Source organism: Belonocnema kinseyi, chromosome 10, assembly GCF_010883055.1.
Source record: "Belonocnema kinseyi isolate 2016_QV_RU_SX_M_011 chromosome 10, B_treatae_v1, whole genome shotgun sequence".
NCBI lineage: Eukaryota > Metazoa > Arthropoda > Insecta > Hymenoptera > Cynipidae > Belonocnema > Belonocnema kinseyi.
Window position 1 is genome coordinate 6,248,397 of NC_046666.1, and position 21,878 is coordinate 6,270,274.

Below are 21,878 nucleotides of genomic sequence, written 5' to 3' on the forward strand. Positions count from 1 at the left end.
TTTATTTACAAAAAAAGTTCTTAGGTTCAAAAAAACATTCAGTGAACCGAAAAAGTGAGGTCGGTAATATAGGTATTTAGCTGTGTCACATGCCCTTAAAACTCGTTTAAACTCGCTTCTGTATTATTTGACTTTTTCTTTTGTCAATATTAGAGTCAAACAGAACAAAAATTTTACCTGGAATTTTTTTCGATAAAAATAATGTAGGTATCATTAAATTCAAAATAAAGCGTTTTGAATAATTAAACTGAATCTTAAATGATATCTTTATATAAATAATCTACCAAACGTCGGAGAATTTAGCGTAAAAATATTGCATTTTTAAACAAATAAAAGAAAAATAAATAAAATAAAGAAAAAAATGTAGGTACTTTTTGCTGGGAATATTTACTATCAAGCTCAAGACCTAGAAAAATATAAGTAAGCAAAAATTGTTCAAGTGAGAATAAATCTCGATTCAGAAAGTCGAAAAAAATATTTTTGCAAGTTTTAAAATCCACGGGGCTCCTGAATATTTATTTTCAGTCATTCGTGAATAATTTCAAGCGGAATTTTGATATATTTTAAATAATTAGAGACTTAATTTTTTCTTAAACTTTTTAAAAAGGGTTTCTCTTTTTCCCCTTGTTTTAAACAATCTTACCCTTTTTTATTATTTCGGTTAAATGCGAACTGCATTAAGAAAATCCATCTATTTTTGGTTCATAATTAATCTTTTTGGCTAAAAACTTAATTTTTCGGTAGAACACTTAATTATTTTATTGACAATCCATTTATTGTATTAAAAAGGCATGGTTTTTAGTTGAAAATGAAACTATTTTATTTAAAATTTGTCCTTTTGGATAGAAAATTCGTCCTTTTGTATTGATAATTAATCTTTTTTTTTTTGGTAGAAAAGTCGTATTTCTTGGTTGAAAATTAACTTTTTAAGTAAAAATTGATCTTTTCGGGTATGAAAGTCAAATGTTTTCTAAAATATTTGAATGAAAATTCGTATTTTTTTACTTGAAGATAAAAATATTTTGTAGGAAGTTAGTCTATTTGTCTTAAAAAATTAATAATATGTTAGAAAATTCAACTATTCAGTTAAAACATCGGGTCTTCGCATGGAAATTCAAATATTTGTTTGAAAATATTTTTTTTTCGCTTGGAAATTATAATATTTTGTAGGAAATTAATATTTTTGGCTAAAAAAATTTAATACTATGGTAGAAAATTCGACTCTTTAGTTAAAAATTCGTTTTTTTTCCTTGGGAATTCAGAAATTATGTTCAACATTTTTATTTTTAGCTGAAAATTAAATGTTTTGTAGGAAATTAGTATTTTTTCTTTAAAATTAAATAAAATGGTAGAAAATTCAACTATTTAGTTACAAATTCGTTTTTTTTTTCGCATGAAAGTTCAAATATTTTGTTGGAAATTCGTTTTTCGTTTAAAACTTTTAAAATGTGGTAGAAAATTCCACTATTTAGTTCAAAAATTCCTTTTTTTCGCATGGGAATTCAAAGGTTTTGTTAAGAATTCCTTTTTTTCGCTTGGAAATTCAAATTTTTTTTAAAGTGCATCTTTTTTAGTTGAAAATTCAATTTTTTTTTGTATGAAATTGGCCTCTTTGGATCTTACTTCTAGAATTTTTATAGAAAATTAAACTTTTTTGTTGAAATTTTTTTTTCTTGAAGATTCAACTATTTTGGTAAAAAATTTAAATATTTGGTTAAAAATCCGTTTTTAGCATGCAGATTCAGATATTTTGTTTGAAACTTTTTTTCAGTGAAAATGAAAATGTTTGTAGGAAATTAGTCTTTTTGACCATTTATTTAAAAATTCGTTTCTTTTCAATCGAAATTTAAATAATTAGTTGAAAATAAGTTTTTTTTTTTTATTTGAAAATCAAAACAAATGTTGTAGGCAACTATTTGTTTTTAAATTCAGATATTTAGTGAAAAATTAATTTTGTTGTTGAAAATTCAACTATTTTGTTGAAAATTTGTCCTTTTGGATTGAAAATTCATCTTTTTGAAAATAAAAGTAAAAAGTTTTCAAAAAGATTCAATTTGTTCGCTTGAAAACAAAACTCTTTTGTTCAGAATTAATCTTTTTTGGTTGAAAACTCTCATTTTTTTGGAAATTCCACTTTCTCAGTTAAAAATTAAATTTGTTGTTGAAAATTCAACTATTTCAACTAAATAGTTAAATTTTAAAGCAAAGAAGTCAATTTTCAACAAAATAGTTGAATTTAATACCAAAAAGATTTATTTTATTAAAAAAAAACGAACTTTCAACAAATAAATAAATTCTAAACCAAATAGTTGCAAGATCAAATTTCAACAAAAACTATGTATCTTCAACCAAAATAAAATTATTTTCAGTAAAGTCGCTCAACTATATACCAAGTGCTTTTTTCAACTAAAAAATATATTTATTTTAAATAAAACATGTAAATTCAATCAAAAACGATCAATTTTCAACAAAATAGTTGAATTTCTATCCAAAAAAGATTATTAAGTTTCAACCAAACAGCGGTATTTTTAACCAAAAAAGATTAAATTTCTACCAAAAAATATGAATTTTCAATAGAAAAGTAGAAGTTTTAACAATGATATATTTTTCAGTTAAAAATGAAAAAATCAACCAAATACTTGAATTTTCAACCAAATTTTCTATCAAAAAAGATGAATTCTTAATAAAGGAGTTGTATTTTCAAGCTAAAAAGTTGAATCTTTTAGAAAATTTTTTACTTTTATTTTCGAAAAGATGAATTTTCAATCCAAAAGGATTAAATTAGAAAAGAATCCAAAATAGTTGAATTTTAAAAAAAAAAAAAAAATTTCCAACAAATATTTGCATTTAGAAACAAATAGTTGCTTTTCAGACAAAATAATCAATTTTTTAATTATATAGTGGAATTTTTAACCCAACAGTGGATTTTTTAATCAAATATTTGAATTTTCAACGTAATGGAGATGAATTTTTTAGGAAATAATTGAATTTTCCACCCAACAGTTACATTTAGAAACCAATAGTTTCATTTTTAAGCAAAAAACTCGATTTTTTAACAAAATACTGGTATTTTTATTCAAATACTTTAATTTTCAACAAAGTAGTCGAACTTTCGAAGAAAAAAGTTTCAACTTTAACCAAAAATAGTTGCATTTTCAACTAAACAGTTGAATTTTTAAGCCAAAAATACAAATTATTCATTACATTTTTCAAGACAAAAAAAAATTAATTTCCCACAAAAATTTATTATCTACAACCAAAAAAAAAGAATTTTCCACCAAATATTTGAATTTCCATTAGAAAAACGAATTTTTAACCAAAGAGTCGAATTTTCTACCATATTATTAAATTTTTATGCCAAAAAGATTAATTTCCTACAAAATATTCTAATTTTTCAACTGAAGAAAAATGTTAAACAAACTATTTGAATTTCAAAACAAAAAAAAACTACTTTGATATAAATATTTAAACTTTCTTACGAAAAAACGACTTTCTAACTGAATAGTTGAATTTTCTAACATATTATAGAATATTCAAGCCAAAAAGACCAATTTCCTACAACATTTGTTTTTATTTTTAACTCAAAAAAATGCCTTATTTTCAACTAAATATTTAAATTTCTATTAAAAAGAAACGAATTTTTAACTAAATGGTAGAATTTTCTACCATATTATTAAATCTTTAAGTCGAAATGACTAATTTCCTACAAACATTTTAATTTTCAACTAAAAAAAAATTCAAACCAAATATTTGAACCTGCGTGCTAAAAAACGAATTTTTATCCAAATATTTAAATTTTCTGCAAAAATAGTTGAATCTTCAAGCAAAAAAAGGAATTTTCTATAAAAATGCTAAAATTAAGACCCAAAGATACCAATTGCATACAAGAAAAATTGAATTTTTAACTAAAAAAGACGCACTTAAAAAAATATATATGAATTTCTAATCGAAAAAAAAGGAATTTTTAACTAAATAGTGGAATTTTCTACCAAATTTTTAAAGTTTTAGGAACAAAAATGAAATTTCAACAAAATATTTGAACTTTCATGCGAAAAAAAACGAATTTTTAACTAAATAGTCGAATTTTCTACAATATTATTTATTTTTTTCAGCCAAAACGACTAATTTCCTACAAACATTTTAATTTTCAAACCAAATACCTGAATCTGCATGCTAAAAAAGGAATTTTTAACAAAGTTAAATTTTCTACCAAAATAGTTGAATCTTCAAGCAAAAAAAAAAACGAATTTTCAAAGAAAAAGTTGAATTTTCTACACAAATTGTAAAATTAAGACCCAAAGAGACCAATTTCATACAAAATAAAATGCATTTTCAACTGAAAAAGACGTACTTTAAAAAAATTTTGAATTTCCAACCGAAAAAAGGAATTCTTAACAAAACATTTGAATTCCCATGCGAAAAAAAGGAATTTTTGAACTAAATAGTGGAATTTTCTACCACATTTTAAAAGTTTTAAGTCAAAAACGAATTTTCAATCAAATATTTGAACTTTCAAGCGAAAAAAAACGAATTTTTAACCTAATAGTTGAATTTTCTACCATATTATTTAATTTTGAAGAAAAAATACTAATTTCCTACAAAACATTTAATTTACAACTAAAAAAAAAAGGTTGAACTTAATATCTGAATTTCCAAGAAAAAAAACCGAATTTTTAACTCAAGAGTCCAACTTTCTAGCATATTATTAAATTTTTAAGCCAAAAACACTAATTTCCTACAAAATATTGTAATTTCCAAACGAAAATAAAAATATTTTCAAATAGATATTTGAATTTCCATACGAAGATCCGATTTTTTAACTGAACAGTTGAATTTTCTAACATATTATTAATTTTTTAAGACAAATAGATTAACTTCCTACAATATATGTTTATCTTCAACTAAAAACACACGAATTTTCAACCAAATATTTTAGAAAAAATTTTACTTTCATACCCGAAAAGATCAATTTTCACCAAAAAAAGTTTATTTTCAACCAAGAAATATGACTTTTTTACAAAAAAAAAATAATTTTCAATACAAGAGGACGAACTGTCTATCCAAAAAGACAAATTTTAAATAAAATAGTTTTATTTTTACCTAAAAACCATGACTTTTTAATACAATAAATGGATCAACCAAAAAATTAAATTTTTAACCAAAAAAATATTAATAATGAACCAAAAATATATTGATTTTCTTAATACAGTTCGTATTTAACCGAAATAATAAAAAAAAGAAAATTTTTTAAAACAAGGGAAAAAAGAAAAACACTTTAAAAACTGTTTCCAAAAAATTAAGTCTCTAATTATTTAAAAAATATCAAAATTCCGCTATACATTATTCACGAATGACTGAAAATAAATATTCAGGAGCCCCGTGGATTTTAAAAATTGCAAAAAATATTTTTTTCGGCCTTCTGAATCGAGATTCATTCTCACACGGTAAAAAAAATTGAGCTATAATAGGGATATTAAGAATAGGTGTCTGAAGCAATTGTCGGAAGAGCGCCGGTGCATTATGGGAGCAGCGAAATAAAATGGCGACGGTCTAATCGGGAGCAGTGACAGTTGAGATTTAATTTGGACAATTAAACGCTTTTTACCACTGAAAATGTGCGCGATTGTTAATATTAAATGGAGTTTATGATGCAGTAATAATAATTTACATTTGTTTCGATAGTAGGCGATAACTATATTAAAATATCAAGAAACGCGATAAAAACAACAAACTTGACCTTCAAATGCATTACACGGATTTCAGGGAAATTCATTCTCGCGATACCAGACGAAAAATTTGCTACCGGAAGTTAAAATATTTCTGTAACAACTAAATTTTTTTCTAATCTGAAGATAATGTAATTATACATAATCTGTCGAAAATAATAATCTTTCGAACTTAGCAATTTTGTACAAATTCCTGATTTACGAGAACAATTTACATAAAGTAAACTAAATGTGTAACTCTTCTAACTAAACGTTTTACCTAATCCAAGCGTACACTTTCTTTGAATTTAATATATTCTCGATTCACTCGTTCACCTCAAGAATTTTTTTTCCGTGCACTTGAACCATTTTTGCTTACTCATATTTTCCTAGGTTTTGAGCTTGATATTAAATATTCCCAGCAAAAAGTAGCTACGTTTTTTTTTCTTTTTTTTTCTTATATTAGACTTAGTAACCTGAGAATTACCGATTCGCGAATGCAGAATTTCAGGTATGTCGCACAGGTTTTTTTTGCGACATTCGAGTTAGGTTCTCCAGTTTCTCCGCGAGCAATGATCTTTACTGGCACCCAGAATGGAAAGTTTCGTTGAGATTGGAATTCAGACTTCAGAGTCTTTCCCCTATTTTATCTTTAAAAAAAAAAGAATTCCTCTTTTTTCCAACATATTTAAGAAACATCCCCTTTTTATTGTTTTAATGTTTAAATTTGAATTAAAAAGTTTATCAATGATATTTTTGGTTCAGAATTGAACTATTTTGTTTAAAAATTCTAATTTTTGGTAGAAAATTTAATTAATTTGTTAAAAATTCAACTATTTGTACTTTGTTAAAAATTCACTTTATTGATTGAAGACTATTTTGTTGAAAATTCGTACTTTTAGGGTGAAATTTATTATTTTTTAATTGAAAATTTAATTATTCCATTTTTGGTTAGAAATTGACTAATTTTAGTTGAAGTAGATTGTTAAAAATTAGCCTTTTTGGTAGAAAATTAATTTTATTGGTTGAAAGTTTACTACTTTAAATTATTTTTTTGGAACTGCAAAATTATGTATTCTACTTTGGGGTGAAAATTGATCGTTTTTAGTTAAAAATTCAACAATTAGGTCGAAAATTAATTTTTCTTTTAAACTCATATTTTCGAGTAAAAAATTCAACTGTTCTGCAGAAAAATCGTCTTTCTGGCTTGAAATTTCAATTGTTTGATTGAAAACTCATGTTTTTGGCGGAGACGTTTATAATGTTTTGGAAAATTCAACTAGTTGGTTGAAAACTAATTTTTTGGTTAAAATTGCATATTTTCGTGTTGAAAGTTCATCCTTTTTGGAAAAAAATCGTCTTTTAGCCTTAAAAATCTCACCGTTTTGTTACAAACTCTTCCCTTTAGGTTGAAAATCCTATTATTTTTGTAGAAAATTAATTGTTTGGTTGAAAATTAAACTATTTTGTCGAAAATTCGTCTTTTTGCTTGAAAATTTAATTATTTTGTTTACAATTCATTTTTTTGGGTTAAAAGTTTATTATTTTGGGACAATATTCAACTGCTTAGTTAAAACTTAACTTTCTGGATAAAAATTCATATTTTTGGGTGGGAAATTAAACTTTTTTGTTGATAATTCGTCTTGCTTAAAACTTAAATATTTCTTGGTTGATCTAAACTGTTTATGATTTATAATTCAAATCTTTTTTATTTGAAATATGATCTTTTATATTTGAAAATTTAAATGTTTTGTTAAAAATTAGTCATTTTAGGTCGAAAAATAACTTTTTGGGGTTGTTTTCAACTGTTTTTCATTTAAAATTAAAAAAAAATTTTTTGGTTGAAATATCAACTATTACATGTTTCGAATTGAGGGGTTTAGAATTAGTTTTTTGGACTGAAAACTTCTTTTTTTACAAGTTTATTAAAAATTGACCTATTTAGTTAAAAATTGGTCTATTTTAGTTAAAATTTAATTATTTTGTCAAAAATCCAACTATTTTGTTGAAAAGTATTGCTTTGCGCGTGAAAATGTAACTGCTTTGTTAAACATTCATAACTTTTCTTCCTTTTGGATTTAAAATTCAAACAAAATTCGTGTCTTTAAAGTCTTTAATTAGGTTTTTAGGCCTTTTATTAGGCTTTGAAATTTAACTTCTTCGTTTAAAATTCGGTTTTTGGGTTGAAAAGTTTATTATTTTGGTGAAAACTTCACTATTTCTTTAAATATTCACTTTTTTATCGAAAATTCAACTGTTCTGTTGATATATTTTTTTTAATTCAACTATTTTTTAAATAAAATCGAAATATTTTTTGGTTGTTTCCAACTGTTTTTCATTTTATATAAAAATCTGTTTTTGATTGAAATATAAACCATTACATGTTTGGTTAAAAATTCATTTTTTCTTGTTGAATATTAATTTTTTTAACTTAAAGCTGAACAGTTCCATTTTTGGCTGAAATTTTATCTTTTCTATTTAAAATTCAGCTATTAGGTTGATAATTTTCTTTAAGTAGAAAATACAAATATTATTTTGAAAATTTAATTATTAAAAAAAAATACAACTATTATTTTAAAAATTCAATTATTTTGTCTAAAATTTAACTATTTAAAAAGTCATATTTTTGGATTGGAAATTCAACTGTTTTGTTGAAAATTCGTATGTTTAAATAAAAGAATTAATCTTTTCGATTTAAAATTCAGCTGTATTGTAAGAAATTTGATTCTTTGAAATTAAAATTTAACTTTTTTGTTGAAAATGCTTCTTTCTGGTTTGAAACGACAATAATTTTGTTGAAAATTTTTTTCTTTTGCTTAAAAATTCAAATATTTGGTGGTAAATAAAGAATGCTGAGAAAACTGACATAATTACGCGGCAAAATTCAAATTTTAATTTTTAATTTTTGCTTCAAACATGTAAGACATTCCTATTTATTTCTGCAGGCCCACACAGTTTTTTCGCTTTTTCTATCTATTTCACTTCAATAAGAAATAGATTAATAGAAAGCAATAAGTAAATCCAACTATTTTTTTTTTATTGCTTTGTTAATAAGCCCACGAATACATTTTTTGTGGAAAATTCATATTTTCCGGTTGAAAAATTAATATATTTTATTTTCAGAATTTAACTTATTTTTTAATAATTTGAACACTTGGTTAAAAATAAATTTCTTTGTTGCAAATTCATATTTCCGAACTGAAAATTCAACTATGTATTATGTATAAAAGTCATCTTTTTATTCGAAAATTCGACAATTTGGTTCAATTTTATTTAATTCTTGACTGAAAAATATTTCTTGGCTCAAAATTTGTCCTTTTCGCAACAAAATTAATCTTTTTCCGTAGAAAGTGCACCTTTTTTGGGCAAAAATGCAACTATTTGGATTAAAAAGGAATCTGTTTGGTTGAATTCAACCGTCTTTGATTTTAAATTAAATTTGATTGTTGATTAAAAGTTAAACTACTTTGTTGCATTTTGTTGAAAACCAGTCTTTTTTGGTAGAAAATTAATCTTGGGTTGAAAACTTAACTATTTTATTACAAATTTAATTATTTTCCTAAAATTTCAACAATTTTGTTTAAAATTCATCCATTTTTATTGAAAATTTAACTGTTTTGTCGAAAAATCTTTCTTGTTTGACAATTTTCCCCTTTTGTTTGAAAATTTATCTCTTCGGATGGAAATTTAATATTTTTTGGTTAAAAATTCAACTGTTTCGTTAAAATGGCGTCTGTTATGGGAAGGGATATAAATATCTTCTTGAAAATTCAACTTTTTTTGGTAAAAAAATAATTTTTTATTTTAAAATTCAACGGGGTTTAAGATAAAATTAGAAAATAATTTGACAGCTACTACTTCTCTCCTGAGGAGAACCAACTGGCTGTCAAATGTATAATTTTAGACGAAAATTAATTTCTTTGGTTGAAAACTAGCTTTTTAAGCTGAAAAATTAACTATTCTATTTTTGATAAAAGATTCATTTTTTCGTTGAAAGTTCAACTATTTCAATAAAAATTAATTTATTATGTAGGAAAATCCTCTGTGAAATATTCAACTATTTGTTGGAAGATTTTTTTTTGTTTTGTTAAAAACTCATATTTTCTGGTTTAAAATTCACCTCTTTTGTAGAAAATTCCTCTATTTTACTCAAAAGTTCCACAATTTGGTTAAACTTTTGTTCACTTTCTTGGCAGAAAAATCTTTCTAGGTTGAACATTTTGGATTGAATTCCACTGTTTTTGACTTCAAATTAAAATTTGGATAAAAATTCAAAAAGTGGGCAAATTTTTTAGTTGAAAATTAAACCATTCGGTCCAAAATTAATGTATTTATGTTGAAAATCCGTTCTTTTTTGTGTAAAAAATTAATCTTTTGTTTTGTTCAGAATTCAACTATTTCCCTCAAAATTCGCATTTTTTTGCTGAATTTAACTGTTCTTGATTTAAAATTTTAATTTTTTTCCGGGGAAATATAAACTACTACATTATTTTTTCGTTGAGAATTCCTCTTTTATTTTTAAATTCCACTACTTGGTTAAAAGTTGAAATGCTTTGTTAAAAATTAATATCATGGTTGAAGATTCATAATTTTAGTTCAAAATTCATCTATTACATTTTTTATTTAAAATTGATAATTTTTAGTTGAAAATTTAACTATTAGGTTGAAAATTTATGTATTTTATTAAATATTTAAGAAACGGTAAAACATTCAATTGCTTGGTGAAAAATTAACTTTTTTGTTGAAAATTCATATTTTTTGGTTAAAAATTCACATGTTTTGCAGAAAATTCGTTTTTTATAAGTATTTCATCAAATTTTTGTTAAATATTAGGACGCAAATTCGATTTTTTGTTGTCAAAAAATTCGACTATTTTACTTGAAAATTTTTACTTTCTTGGTTGAAAATTAATCCTTTTTGCTTTTAGATTCAACTTTTTTTTTAATTCGTCTTTTTTGGTTGAATTGGACTTTTTTTATTTAGGATTGATATCTTTTTATTTTGAAATTTCAACTATTTAATTTTTCATTGAGATTAAATCTTTTTTAGTTAAAAATTCATCTAATTCGTTAAAAGTTGAACTACTTTGTTAAAAATGTGTTGTTTTTTTTGGTTGAAGATTCAACTACTATTTTAAAAATTCGTCTTTTTTTGGTTGAGTCCAACTGTTCTTCATTAAAAATTAAAATATTTTTCGGTTGAGAAAGCAACTATTACATTTTTCGTTGAGAATTCCTCTTTTTTTATTGAGAATTCAATTACTTGGTTAAAAATTAATTTTTTTTGTTAGTTCAAGATTCATAATTTTGGTTAAAAATTCAACTATTTGGTTCACAATTAATGTTTTTTTATTGTTGAAAATCCAGCTTTTTCAGTAGAAAAATAAGAAAGGTCTGGAATTTGACTTCGTAAAGATAAAATTAGAAAATAATTTGGAACTCTTGAATTTTTAAAATTGAAGTTTAAAAGTTTTTAAATTAAAAAATCTTCTATTGAATTGTTAAATAATTTACACATATAAACTACCAATACTTTTGAACTGAATAATTCCAAGTTTAATGAATTTAAACTGCACAATTCAGAATTTTTAACGTTCATAAATTATAGAGTTCAAAGATTTTGATTAAGTTCCCAAAGCATAAATCCAGGTTAACATTTTCAATACTTTAAATTAAAGAATCAATCAATGAACTTTAAAAATTGTCAGAATTATATTATTCAGTTATTTTAGGCCATTAAATATTTAAAAATTTATATTTTTTTCAACTTAAAAATTCTTAAATTAGAATTTAAATGATTTTCATTTTAAATAGTTTAAGCATTCTTAAAACAATTGAACGCTTATTATTTTTAGAAACAATTAGGGTAGTTTTAAGAGATATTTAGAAGTTTCAAAAAGATTAAAAATTAATTTAGAACTTGAAATGATTTCAAATAATTTTAACGAAGTGTGTTTACAGAAAAAATTTATTTATTTGTAACGTTTATTGTGTTTATGTTTATTTTATTTAATATAAAATTTAGAATTTTGCAGTTTACAAAAACTTTAGAGACTTTTTACGAATTGTGAAAGGCTCCAAACGAATAAAAATATTTTCTTAAAATTCCAAGGAAAATTGAAAATGATTCTTGATTTTGAAAAATTATTTTAACAGAATATTCAAAAATATTTTAAGAGGTTTCAAATATTATTAAAAACGACTCGGGAAGAATGAAAGGATTTTAAAAAAAAATTAAGATTTTCTTAGAATTGTAAGAAAAATTTTATTCAGTTTATAAAATGTTTAGAAGTTCTGAAAACTTTTTTCACAAACTTTGTTTAAATTATTTGATATAGTTTTAAGTTTTCTAAATATCTCTTAAAATTACACAAATTTTTCTACAAATAAAACGTGTTCAATTATTATTTATACCTCAAAATTCGACAAATTCGTTTAGAAATTAAACATTTTATTGAGTAGAACAATAAAAATGGTAACGTTAAAATGTTAAAAGCTTTCCAAAATTTTAAAAATTCAAAGCTTTCTACGTCAAACAATTAAGTTTTAAATTGTATACTTTTAAATATTTGGCTTCAATATTTAGTCGCCTTAAATTATAAGTCAAATATTGCTAAATATCAAATAATTATCCAATTCTTAATCAACATTTTTTTTCAATAAATGGGTTAAAAATTGAATAATTTAGACTAAAACAATATTTTTATTTTAATAAAAGCCTGTAATTAGGAATTAATTACGAATCTGGAAATTCTTTAACTTTCAACGAATTTAGAATCGTTTTATAAAATCAATTATTAGTCCGTTTTTATTACTTAAAGTACAGATTCATTAAAAAAATTATTTATTTATATTTAGGGTTGATAAAATAAAACTGTTTTTTATCAAAAATTTTCAATTTCAAACTTTTTAAATTTTTAATTATTCAAGTCTTCAAGACTACACGTTAATTGATAATTCTTTAAATTGATAATTCTTGATAACTCTTTAAATTAAAAATATAAGCTTAAAAATAAAAATCTAAAATAGAGAAGTTTTCAGGTAAAAGAGTTTCGAATTGTGCATTATAAACTGAAAGATATCATAATTGAAAAATATATCAATTCTACTAAATATTTAAAAAAGTGTTGAAATCGAACTTGCGACAGATTTTTCTTCTGAAAATTTGTAAAATTCCCAGTCTTAACAAATTCCAGATCATTTTCCGGTTTTTCAGGTTCTCGATCCAGCTGCCACCCTGCTCTCCTGAGGATGGCCATCTGGGTGTAATTTTAGATGAAACTTATTTTTCTTTGGTGGAGACTTTTTTTAGTTGAAAATTCAGCTAGTTGGTTGAAAATGTATGTGTTTTATTTTTAAAAATTAAGAAATTGTAAATCATTTAACTGCTTGGTGGAAAACTAACTTTTTTGTACAAAATTAATATTTTTCGGTTAAAAATTCACATGTTTTGCAGAAAATTCATCGCTTTTTTTCATTTGAAATTTCAACACTTTCGTATAAAATTCAACCACTTGGTTGAAGATAAACTTTTTTAAGGAACTCATATTTTCGGGTTGAAAATTCGATTTTTTTTTGTGTAGAAAATTTTCAAATTGAAATTGAAAATTGAAATCCTTTTATGTTGAAATGACAACTATTTAATTTTTCGTTGAGATTGAATCTTTTTCAGTTAAAAATTCATCTACTTTGTTCAAAATGTTTTTTTTTTTTTTTTTTTATTGAGCATTCAACTACTATTTTAAAAATTCGTCTTTTTTGGTTGAGTTCAACTGTTCTTACTTAAAAATTAAAATGTTTTTCGGTTGAAATACAGGGTGACCGTTTTAATCGACGAAATAAATTCCCGGTGCTTTCTCTGTTCACAAACATTTTTCAAGGTCAATGAAATTGAAAAAATGGAACACTAAAGCTGAACAATTTTCCATTCGATGTAATAGAAACTGAGCTGCAAATGAAAGCATTAAAAGTGGAACTGTTAGATTTTGAACTTTTAAAATTGAAATTTTAAAGTTTTTAATTACAAAATTTTGTTTTCTCAACAATTTACGCGTATAAAATTGAAGATAGTAACATTTTTCAATATTTTTCATTAAATATTGATAAATTGAAAAAATGTTAACTGAACACTTCTTAAATTAGAAATTAAATTATTTTCTTTTTAAATAGTTTAAACATCCTAGGAAAGTTTCAAAATTTTATTTCAAAATCTTGAGAAATCTAGAACTTGTTTTAAATTTAAAATTGTTTTGGAAATTTTTTCAGAACTTCTAAATATCTGACAAAATTAATTGAATTTTTTCTACAATTTTCAGAAAATCTTGCAAATTTTAGAAAATTTCTTTCTAATTTGGATGTATAAATAACAATTGAAAGTTTATTATTTGTAGGCGAAATTTGAGTAATTTTAAGAGATATTTAAAAGTTTTAAAAAGATTCAAACTTAATATAAAACTTGAAATGATAGCCTAATATAAAACAAAAATGTAGATTTTCGCAGATTTTAAACAAAAAAACTAGATTCTTTTCAACAATTGTGAAAGGTTTTAAAAGAATAAAAACATTTTCTTTAAATTCCTAGGAAAATTAAAAATCATTTTTCATTTTTTTTAAATTTGCATGATAATTTGTAATATTTTTAATACTCCTAAATATCTCTTTAAATTATTAAAAAATTTTCCACAAATGTTCATTTTTAAATTATACATAAAAAAATTTTTAATTTCACTTACAAGTTAAGCATTTTTCAAATACAAAAATAAAAATTGTAACCTTCAAAATTTAAAGCGTCTTCAAATTTTTAACGATTCCAGGCTTTCTATGTCAAACAATTCAGTTAAAGATTTTTTAATTTTAAATATTTGGTTTCAATTTGCTTGTTTTAAATAAAAATGCAAATATTGCTAAAAATTCAATAATTAATCTTTTGTTTATTTAAAAATTTCAAATTGAATATTTTAGACTGAAACAATATTTTTAATTTAATAAAATCCTTTAATTAAGAATATATTATTATTATAAAATATTTTTTATTAAATTTAACTGCATTTTTAAATTTTAAATAAAAATGTTTTTTTATTCAAATATCTTTCATTACATTCTTTGTTAAAAATTAATCTTTGAAATTGAAATTGAAACCGTCAAATAGTTTTTGTTCACTTTTTATTACTTAAAGTACAGATAAATTAAAAAAAAATTATTTATTTATTAAATAAAAATGGATTTTATCCAAAATTTCCAACATCAAAGGCTTTTATTTTTTATTTATTCAAGTCTTTAAGAAAGCATTTTAAAATTCTTTAAATTAAAAATGTAAGCTTAGAAATACGAATTTTAAATGGAAAATTTTTTAAACACAAAAATTTTGATTTACGCATTGTAAGCTAAATAATAGAATAATTGAAACCCATAACAATTCCACTAATTATTGAAAAAATGTTAAAATCGAACGTGGAAATTAATACTTATCATTAAAAATCTAATTAATGAATTAGTTTAAAACTTTGTGTTTTATTTCAAATAAAAATCTATGTTAGTTTAAATATCAAAAATTACACAATTTTCTTTTTTGAATAAGTATTTCCTGGTTAAAAATGCAACTGTTTTGTAGAAAATTTGTATTTTCGACTCGAAAACTAAATATTTGGAAAGAAAATTGAACTACTTGGTTGTAATTTTATTTATTTTGGTAAATTTCGTCTTTTTTGGTAGAAAATGTATTTTTTTTGTCTTAAAAATGCAACTGTTCGGTATTTAAATAATCTGTTTTAGTTGGGTATTGAAGAATGAAAAAAATGTTGTGTTGTTAAATCCAACTTTTTCATTTCAAATAAAAAACTTTTTTTTTTAAATCTTAACTGTTTCGTAGAAAATAAAGTTTTTTGCTTGAAAATTCCAAAAATTATTAGCAAATTTAACTATTTGGTTGACAATTTTGAAAATTTATTTAAATTTATGAAAAATTGTCTTTTTTGTAAAAAATTAACATATTTTGTTGAAAATTCAACTCTTTTGTAGAAAATTCGTATTTTTGGCAACTTTTTAGATTAAAATTAATCTATTTTAGTTGATTCAAGCATTGTGTGCTAAATTCTTTTTGTTCGTTAAATTTAACAGCATTTTTAAACTTCAAATAAAAAATTTTTTTTATTTAAATATCTTCCATTACATTCTTTGTTAAAAATTAATCTTTTTAGGTTGAAAATAATAAACTATAGTTTATAAACTTTTAGTCACACGCTCACATTTGTTTAATGACTAAGACTTTCAAATTGAAACCGTTTAAGTTTTACCGTTAAAATCTGAAAATTCTTAAATTTTGAACTGATTTAAAATTGTTTTGTCAAATCGTTTTTGTTCACTTTTTATTACTTAAAGTACAGATAAATTAAAAAAAATTTATGTATTTATTAAATAAAAAAGTTTTTTATCCAAAATTGTCAACAACAAAGGCTTTTATTTTTTATTTGTCCAAGTCTTTAAGAAAGCATTTAAAAATTCTTTAAATTAAAAATGTAAAATTAAAAATAAAAATTTTAAATGGAAGATTTTTAATGTAAAAAAATGTTTAAATTACGAATTGTAAGCTAAATAATAGCATAATTGAAAAACATAAAAATTCAACTAATTATTTAAAAACTATTGAAATCGAACATGGACAGATTTTTCTTCTACAACTTTGTCAAATTCCTGGTTTTCCGTTCCAATAGCAACTATTAGTCTTTTTTTGTTGAAAATTCAACACTACTTGGTTCAAAATTAATTTTTTTAGTTCAAGATTCATCATTTTGGTTAAAAATTAAACTATTTGGATTAAAATCAATGTTTTTGTTGTTGTTGAAAATCCATCTGTTTCAGTATAAAAAAAAAAATAAGAAAGATCTGGGATTTGACTGAGTAAGGATAAAATTAGAAAATAATTTGGCAGTTACCATTTCTCGCCTGAGGATGGCCAACTGGGTGTCAAGGGTGGTGAGTTGTCTCGCAGGTGGCGAGGGTCTTGAGCCGGATTGGGACAGATTCGTAGGTGTTTTTGCGTTCCTCGGAGTCTTGCTCGATGATCTCGTCGGAGGTGGAGGTGGTTCACCTGCTTCTCCCCTTCCACTGTTGAGATTGAATCCACTGAGGCTCCGTGGCAGCGGCGGCAATCCTTGGAAGGAAGACATCGCTATCCTCTCAAGTATACTGCAACAGAAATGAGATGATATTACCGTTATAATAGGGAGCCACGAGGTGGTCGGTTCATTCGTTCGTTCCTTTCAATCGTTTCCTCTGAATTGATTGCTCCTTCTCGGAATGAAAAACTATCAAAACCGTGACTCATGATGCTCAGAAAGATATCTTGTTTTGCGACTATTCCTGACTAATTCGCTCTTACCGTCAACGATTTCCAGTTGCGGAGCAGAAAACTTATGACAAAAAATAGAAATTAAATATTTCAATTCCTAAGATTTAAAGTAGAAATATAATGCATTTTTAACAAAATTTAACAAAAATTAACCCCTGATAAAAGAATTTTTAACAAAATCGGACATGTTGAGAGAATGCCAAATGAACGACTAACGAAACAAGTGTATCAAGGTAAAGTAAATGGCTACGTGCCCAGAGGTAGACCGTGGAAAGAATGGTTAGAATGTGTGAATGAGACCCTACTAAGAAGAGACATAAGAAGTCACAGAAACACGAGAGCCTGCATGAAAAAATGCATGGACATAAAAAAAGCTAGAGAAGTATGCCAGGACAGGAAAGTATGGCGGCAAATAGTTAATAAAAAGAGTGTCAGTAGAGTGAATGACGCCTGAAACAAAGACCTTGGCTACTACTGGACCCGAGTGGGGAACCTTAAATAACGACTTCGTGAGGTTCTTCCCTTGGGGTGATTGCTAGAGAGATTGATCAGCAACCTGGGTCGAAGCAGTGTTGCGGAACGAACGTGTTATTTACATAAATAGCACGAGAATTCTGGATCAAGAAAGTTACCTTTAAATCGTTAAAAGTTCAACCAAATGGTAGATCAATTTTCAAGTAAATAGTTAAGTTTTTACCAAACAGTTGAATTTACTAAAAAACAATTACATTTTTTAACAAAACAGTTAATTTTCAAACGGTTAGTTGAACTTCCTATTAAATTGTTGAATTTTCAACAAAAAAATTCAGGGTGGCCGTTTTAATCAAAGAAAAAGATTCCTAGTCATTTCACGGTTTTTATCCGGTTCGCAAACATTTTTCAAGGTCAACGAAATTGAAAAAATCGAACTCTATTCTAAACATTTCTCCAATTAAAGTGATAGACAACAAATTAAATTTAAACGTATAAAATTGAAGGTACTAACACTTTTCAATTGATTTTTTTTAATGAAATGCAGATAAACTGCCAAATTTAGAACTTTTATAAATTATAGAGTTCAATGAACTTTAAAAATGTTCAAAATTATATTTTTTTCAAGTAGTTTTAAGCTAGACCAATTAAAGCATGTAAAATAATTTTTTTTAACTTAAAAGTTTTCAAATTAGAAGTTAAATTATTTTCAATTTAAATAGTTTAAGGGCATGTGATACTTAGAAAATTGTCGATTTTACCAGTTTTAGGTTCCGACGGTTTTTTTTCTTTAATAATCAATATATTGTCTTAAAAATTTGGGAAATGATAGCGAACATGCTAACGGACGTCCCCACACACTTTATTTGTGTTTTTTTTTTCAAAAAATTTTTTGATATTGCTAACAACGTATGTACATTTGGAGGTTATGTATGTTACAATTCTCCTGTGCGTTACTTCCAAATTACACAATATTTTTGGCCGAAAAATTCGGACTTGCAAATAAACATAGTAACTAATCTCCCGGAATTAACCCTTTTTGCAAGCAATCAAAAAAGTTTATTTCATAAATAATTTCCAGATTATCGGAAAGACAGAGATGAAAAACGACGTAACCTCAAAATAATACATAAGCATAAAATTTTTATATAGCACAATAATTTTTTTTGTTATTATCCCTCAAAAAAGAGTCCGGGAACGTTCGTTATGATATTTTATAGCATCTCCGAATTCAGTTTTTAAAAATTTTCATTTTTGTGGAAAAAAAGCCGGGGAAACTGTAAGTATCACATGCCCTTAAGCATTCGTAAAAACTTAAAAAATTTATTTCAATATATTGAGAAATCTAGAAGTGGTTTTATATTTTTCCAAATTTAAAATCATTGTTGACATTTTTTCGAAACGTGTAAACATATTTCTAAATGAATTGAATTCCCTACAACTTTTATAAAATCCTAAAAATTAAAAAAAAATCCATAAAATTTGAATTCATAAATAACAATAGGAACACTTATCATTTGTAGAAAAAATTATATTAATTTTAAGAGATATTTAGAAGTTTAAAAAATATTTAAATTAAAAGAACTTGAAATGATTTCAAATCATTGACACGAAGTTTGTGACTCGAAAAAATTTGCCGATTTCAACCAAAGAATTTAGAAACCTTTTAAGAATTGTGAAAGGCTGAAACAGAATAGAAACAGTTTCTGAAGATTCTTAGGAAAATTGAAAATAATTTTTCATTTTGAAAAATTATTGTAACAGAAAATTTAAAAAGATTTTAAGAGATTTCCAAAATGACCAAAACAAAACCTGGAAGATTTTAAGAATTTTTTTTTAATTTGAAGTATTTTTCAAAAGTTGTAGGAAAAATTCGGTTAATTATAAGTTTTCTATAGTTATTTATACGTAAAAATTTAACAATATTACTTACAAATTGAACATTTTTTACATAGAACAATTAAAATTGTAACGCTAAAAGTTTAAAAGTTCTTCGAAAATCTAAAGATTCAAAGCTTCCCATGTAAAACAATTCAGTTTCCAATTGTTTGCTTTTCCATATATTTGTATTCAATTTACTCGTTTTAAATGAACATTGAAGTTTTTAATGGCTATATTTATTCAATAAAATATAAAAAATAATATAAAGGAAGACTATAAGATTTGAATTGAAAATATTTTATTGATGAATCATTAAAATTGTTATTTAAAAATATAATTATATGAATAAATGATATTATATTAATTTCAATTCGTATCAAGACTTTCGAATTCAAACAGTTACAATCTGGAAATTCTCAAATTTTGAACGGATTTAGAAATGTTTTGTCAAATAAATTATTGTTCAGTTTTTTATGCTTTAATTATTTACAAAACTGTTAACATCAAACTTGGACAAATTTATCTTTTCAAAATTCGTAAAATTCCCGGTCAAGAAATAAATTCACTGTCATTTCCCGGTCCAGCGGCCACCCTGAAGTTGATTTTCAAACAGACAGTTTCATTTTGTAACAAATTTTTGAATGTTTAACAAAAAAAAAACGAACTGTAAACCAAACAGTAGTTCAATTCTCAACGACAAAGATAAATTTTCCACAAAAAAGACTGAGAGACCCGAAATGTGATTTCAAAAAACAAAAAGTTAATTTTCTACTGAATATTTTGATTTTCTTCCAAAATAGTTTAATTTTCTACTAAAATTGTTGAATTTGTAACCAATAAATATGAATTTTTAACAAAAAGTGAACTTTCAACAAAATAGTTGAACTTTCTACCAAATTCTTGAATTAGAAAAAAAGAATATTCCACAAAAACTGTTCATTTTCAACAAGATTAATATTATATAAAAAAAGACGAACTTGAAAAACATTAGTGAATTTTCAACAAAATTGTTGAATTTTGAAGCCAAAATGACGAATTATCTACAAAATCGTTAAAGTTTTAACACAAAAATATATAGTTTATAAAAAAGCAAATCTTCTACCAAATAGAAAAATTTTAAATAGTAAATCGTTTTACTTTTAAATAAATAGTTGAATTTTCTACCTAATCATTGAATTTTTAACAAAAAAGTTAATTTTCAAACAACTAGTTTAATTTCCTATCAAACTGTTGAATTTTTAACCAAAAAAGATGAATTTTCAACAAAATACATGAATCCTCAAGCATAAATTAAATAATTAAAATGATACATCTTCAACAAAACCAAAATAAATTTTTAACCGAATAAAACGATCTTTTAACCAAATAGTTCAATTATCAATCAAAACGATGCATTTTACACTAAAAATATTAAAGTTCTTCAAAAAAAAAAATTCAACAAAATTATTGAATTTGGAACAAAATTGTTGAATTTTAGTTTTCTATCAAAATGATTAGATTTTTAAACAAAAAATATGAATTTGCAGCTAAAAAAGGTTCAATTTCAACCAAATACTTTAATTTTCTACCAAATTGTTGAATTTTCAACAACAAAGACGAATTTTGAACAAAATAGATGAATCCTCAAACCAAAACAGCTCAATTATCAATTAAAAATATTAATTTTCTATAAAAAATGGAAAATACATTTTCAGACGAAAAAATTAATTTTGAACAAACAAAAAAACAGATTATTATCAAATAGTGGAATTTTAAAAACTCAAACAGACCTTTTTCGACCGAAACCGCAATCATTAAATTTTCAGTTTCAAAAATTAACTTAAAAAAAATGAATTTTTAACCTATTAGTTAAATTTGTAATCACAACAGTTTAACTTTCAACAGAAAAGTTAATTTTCAACCAAGAAAATGACTGATCTCAGTTTAGTTCAAATTTGTTTTCTTCCGTCACTGAAATTCTTTCATGGGTGAAGATTCATCTCTTTGGTTAAACATTTAACTATATTGTTCAAAAAAATTTTTTTTTTAATTCACATTTTCCATATAAAAATTAAATTGTTTTGTAACAAATTTTTCGTTTGACTTGAAAACTTTACAGTTTCGTAGAGAAGTAAAATATATGGTTGAAAATTAACAATTCAACTATTTTTTAGAAAACTCGTCTTTTTGGCTCAATTAAACTACATATTTGTAATTTAAAATTAAATTCGGTTTAGGTTGCAATATGAACTATTACGTTTTTCGTTGAGAAATCTTTTTTTTTTTTTTTTTTTTGAAAATAAATGACTTACTTCAAAGTTGAAATAATTTTGTATACAATTAATTTCTTTGAAGATTCATAACTTTACTTAAAAATCCATTTTTGTTGTTGTTGTTGTGAAAATCGTCTTTTTTGGTTAAAAATTGACTTATGTTTATGAAAATTCGTTTTCTTTTAAATTAATTTTGTACACTTGAAAATTTAAACATTCCATT

The 21,878-nt window shown here is 23.9% G+C and overlaps 1 protein-coding gene across 1 annotated transcript in view; it reads right to left on the minus strand.

Moving 5' to 3' along the window:
• The window catches only part of LOC117181359 (actin cytoskeleton-regulatory complex protein PAN1-like), a 52,433-nt gene that overhangs the window by 20,814 nt on the left and 9,741 nt on the right, over positions 1 to 21,878 (minus strand). The window contains exon 2 of the mRNA XM_033373950.1: positions 16,636 to 16,888. Within this exon, the coding sequence (XP_033229841.1) occupies positions 16,636 to 16,888 (253 nt within the window). The remainder of the gene's footprint in view (positions 1 to 16,635; positions 16,889 to 21,878) is intronic.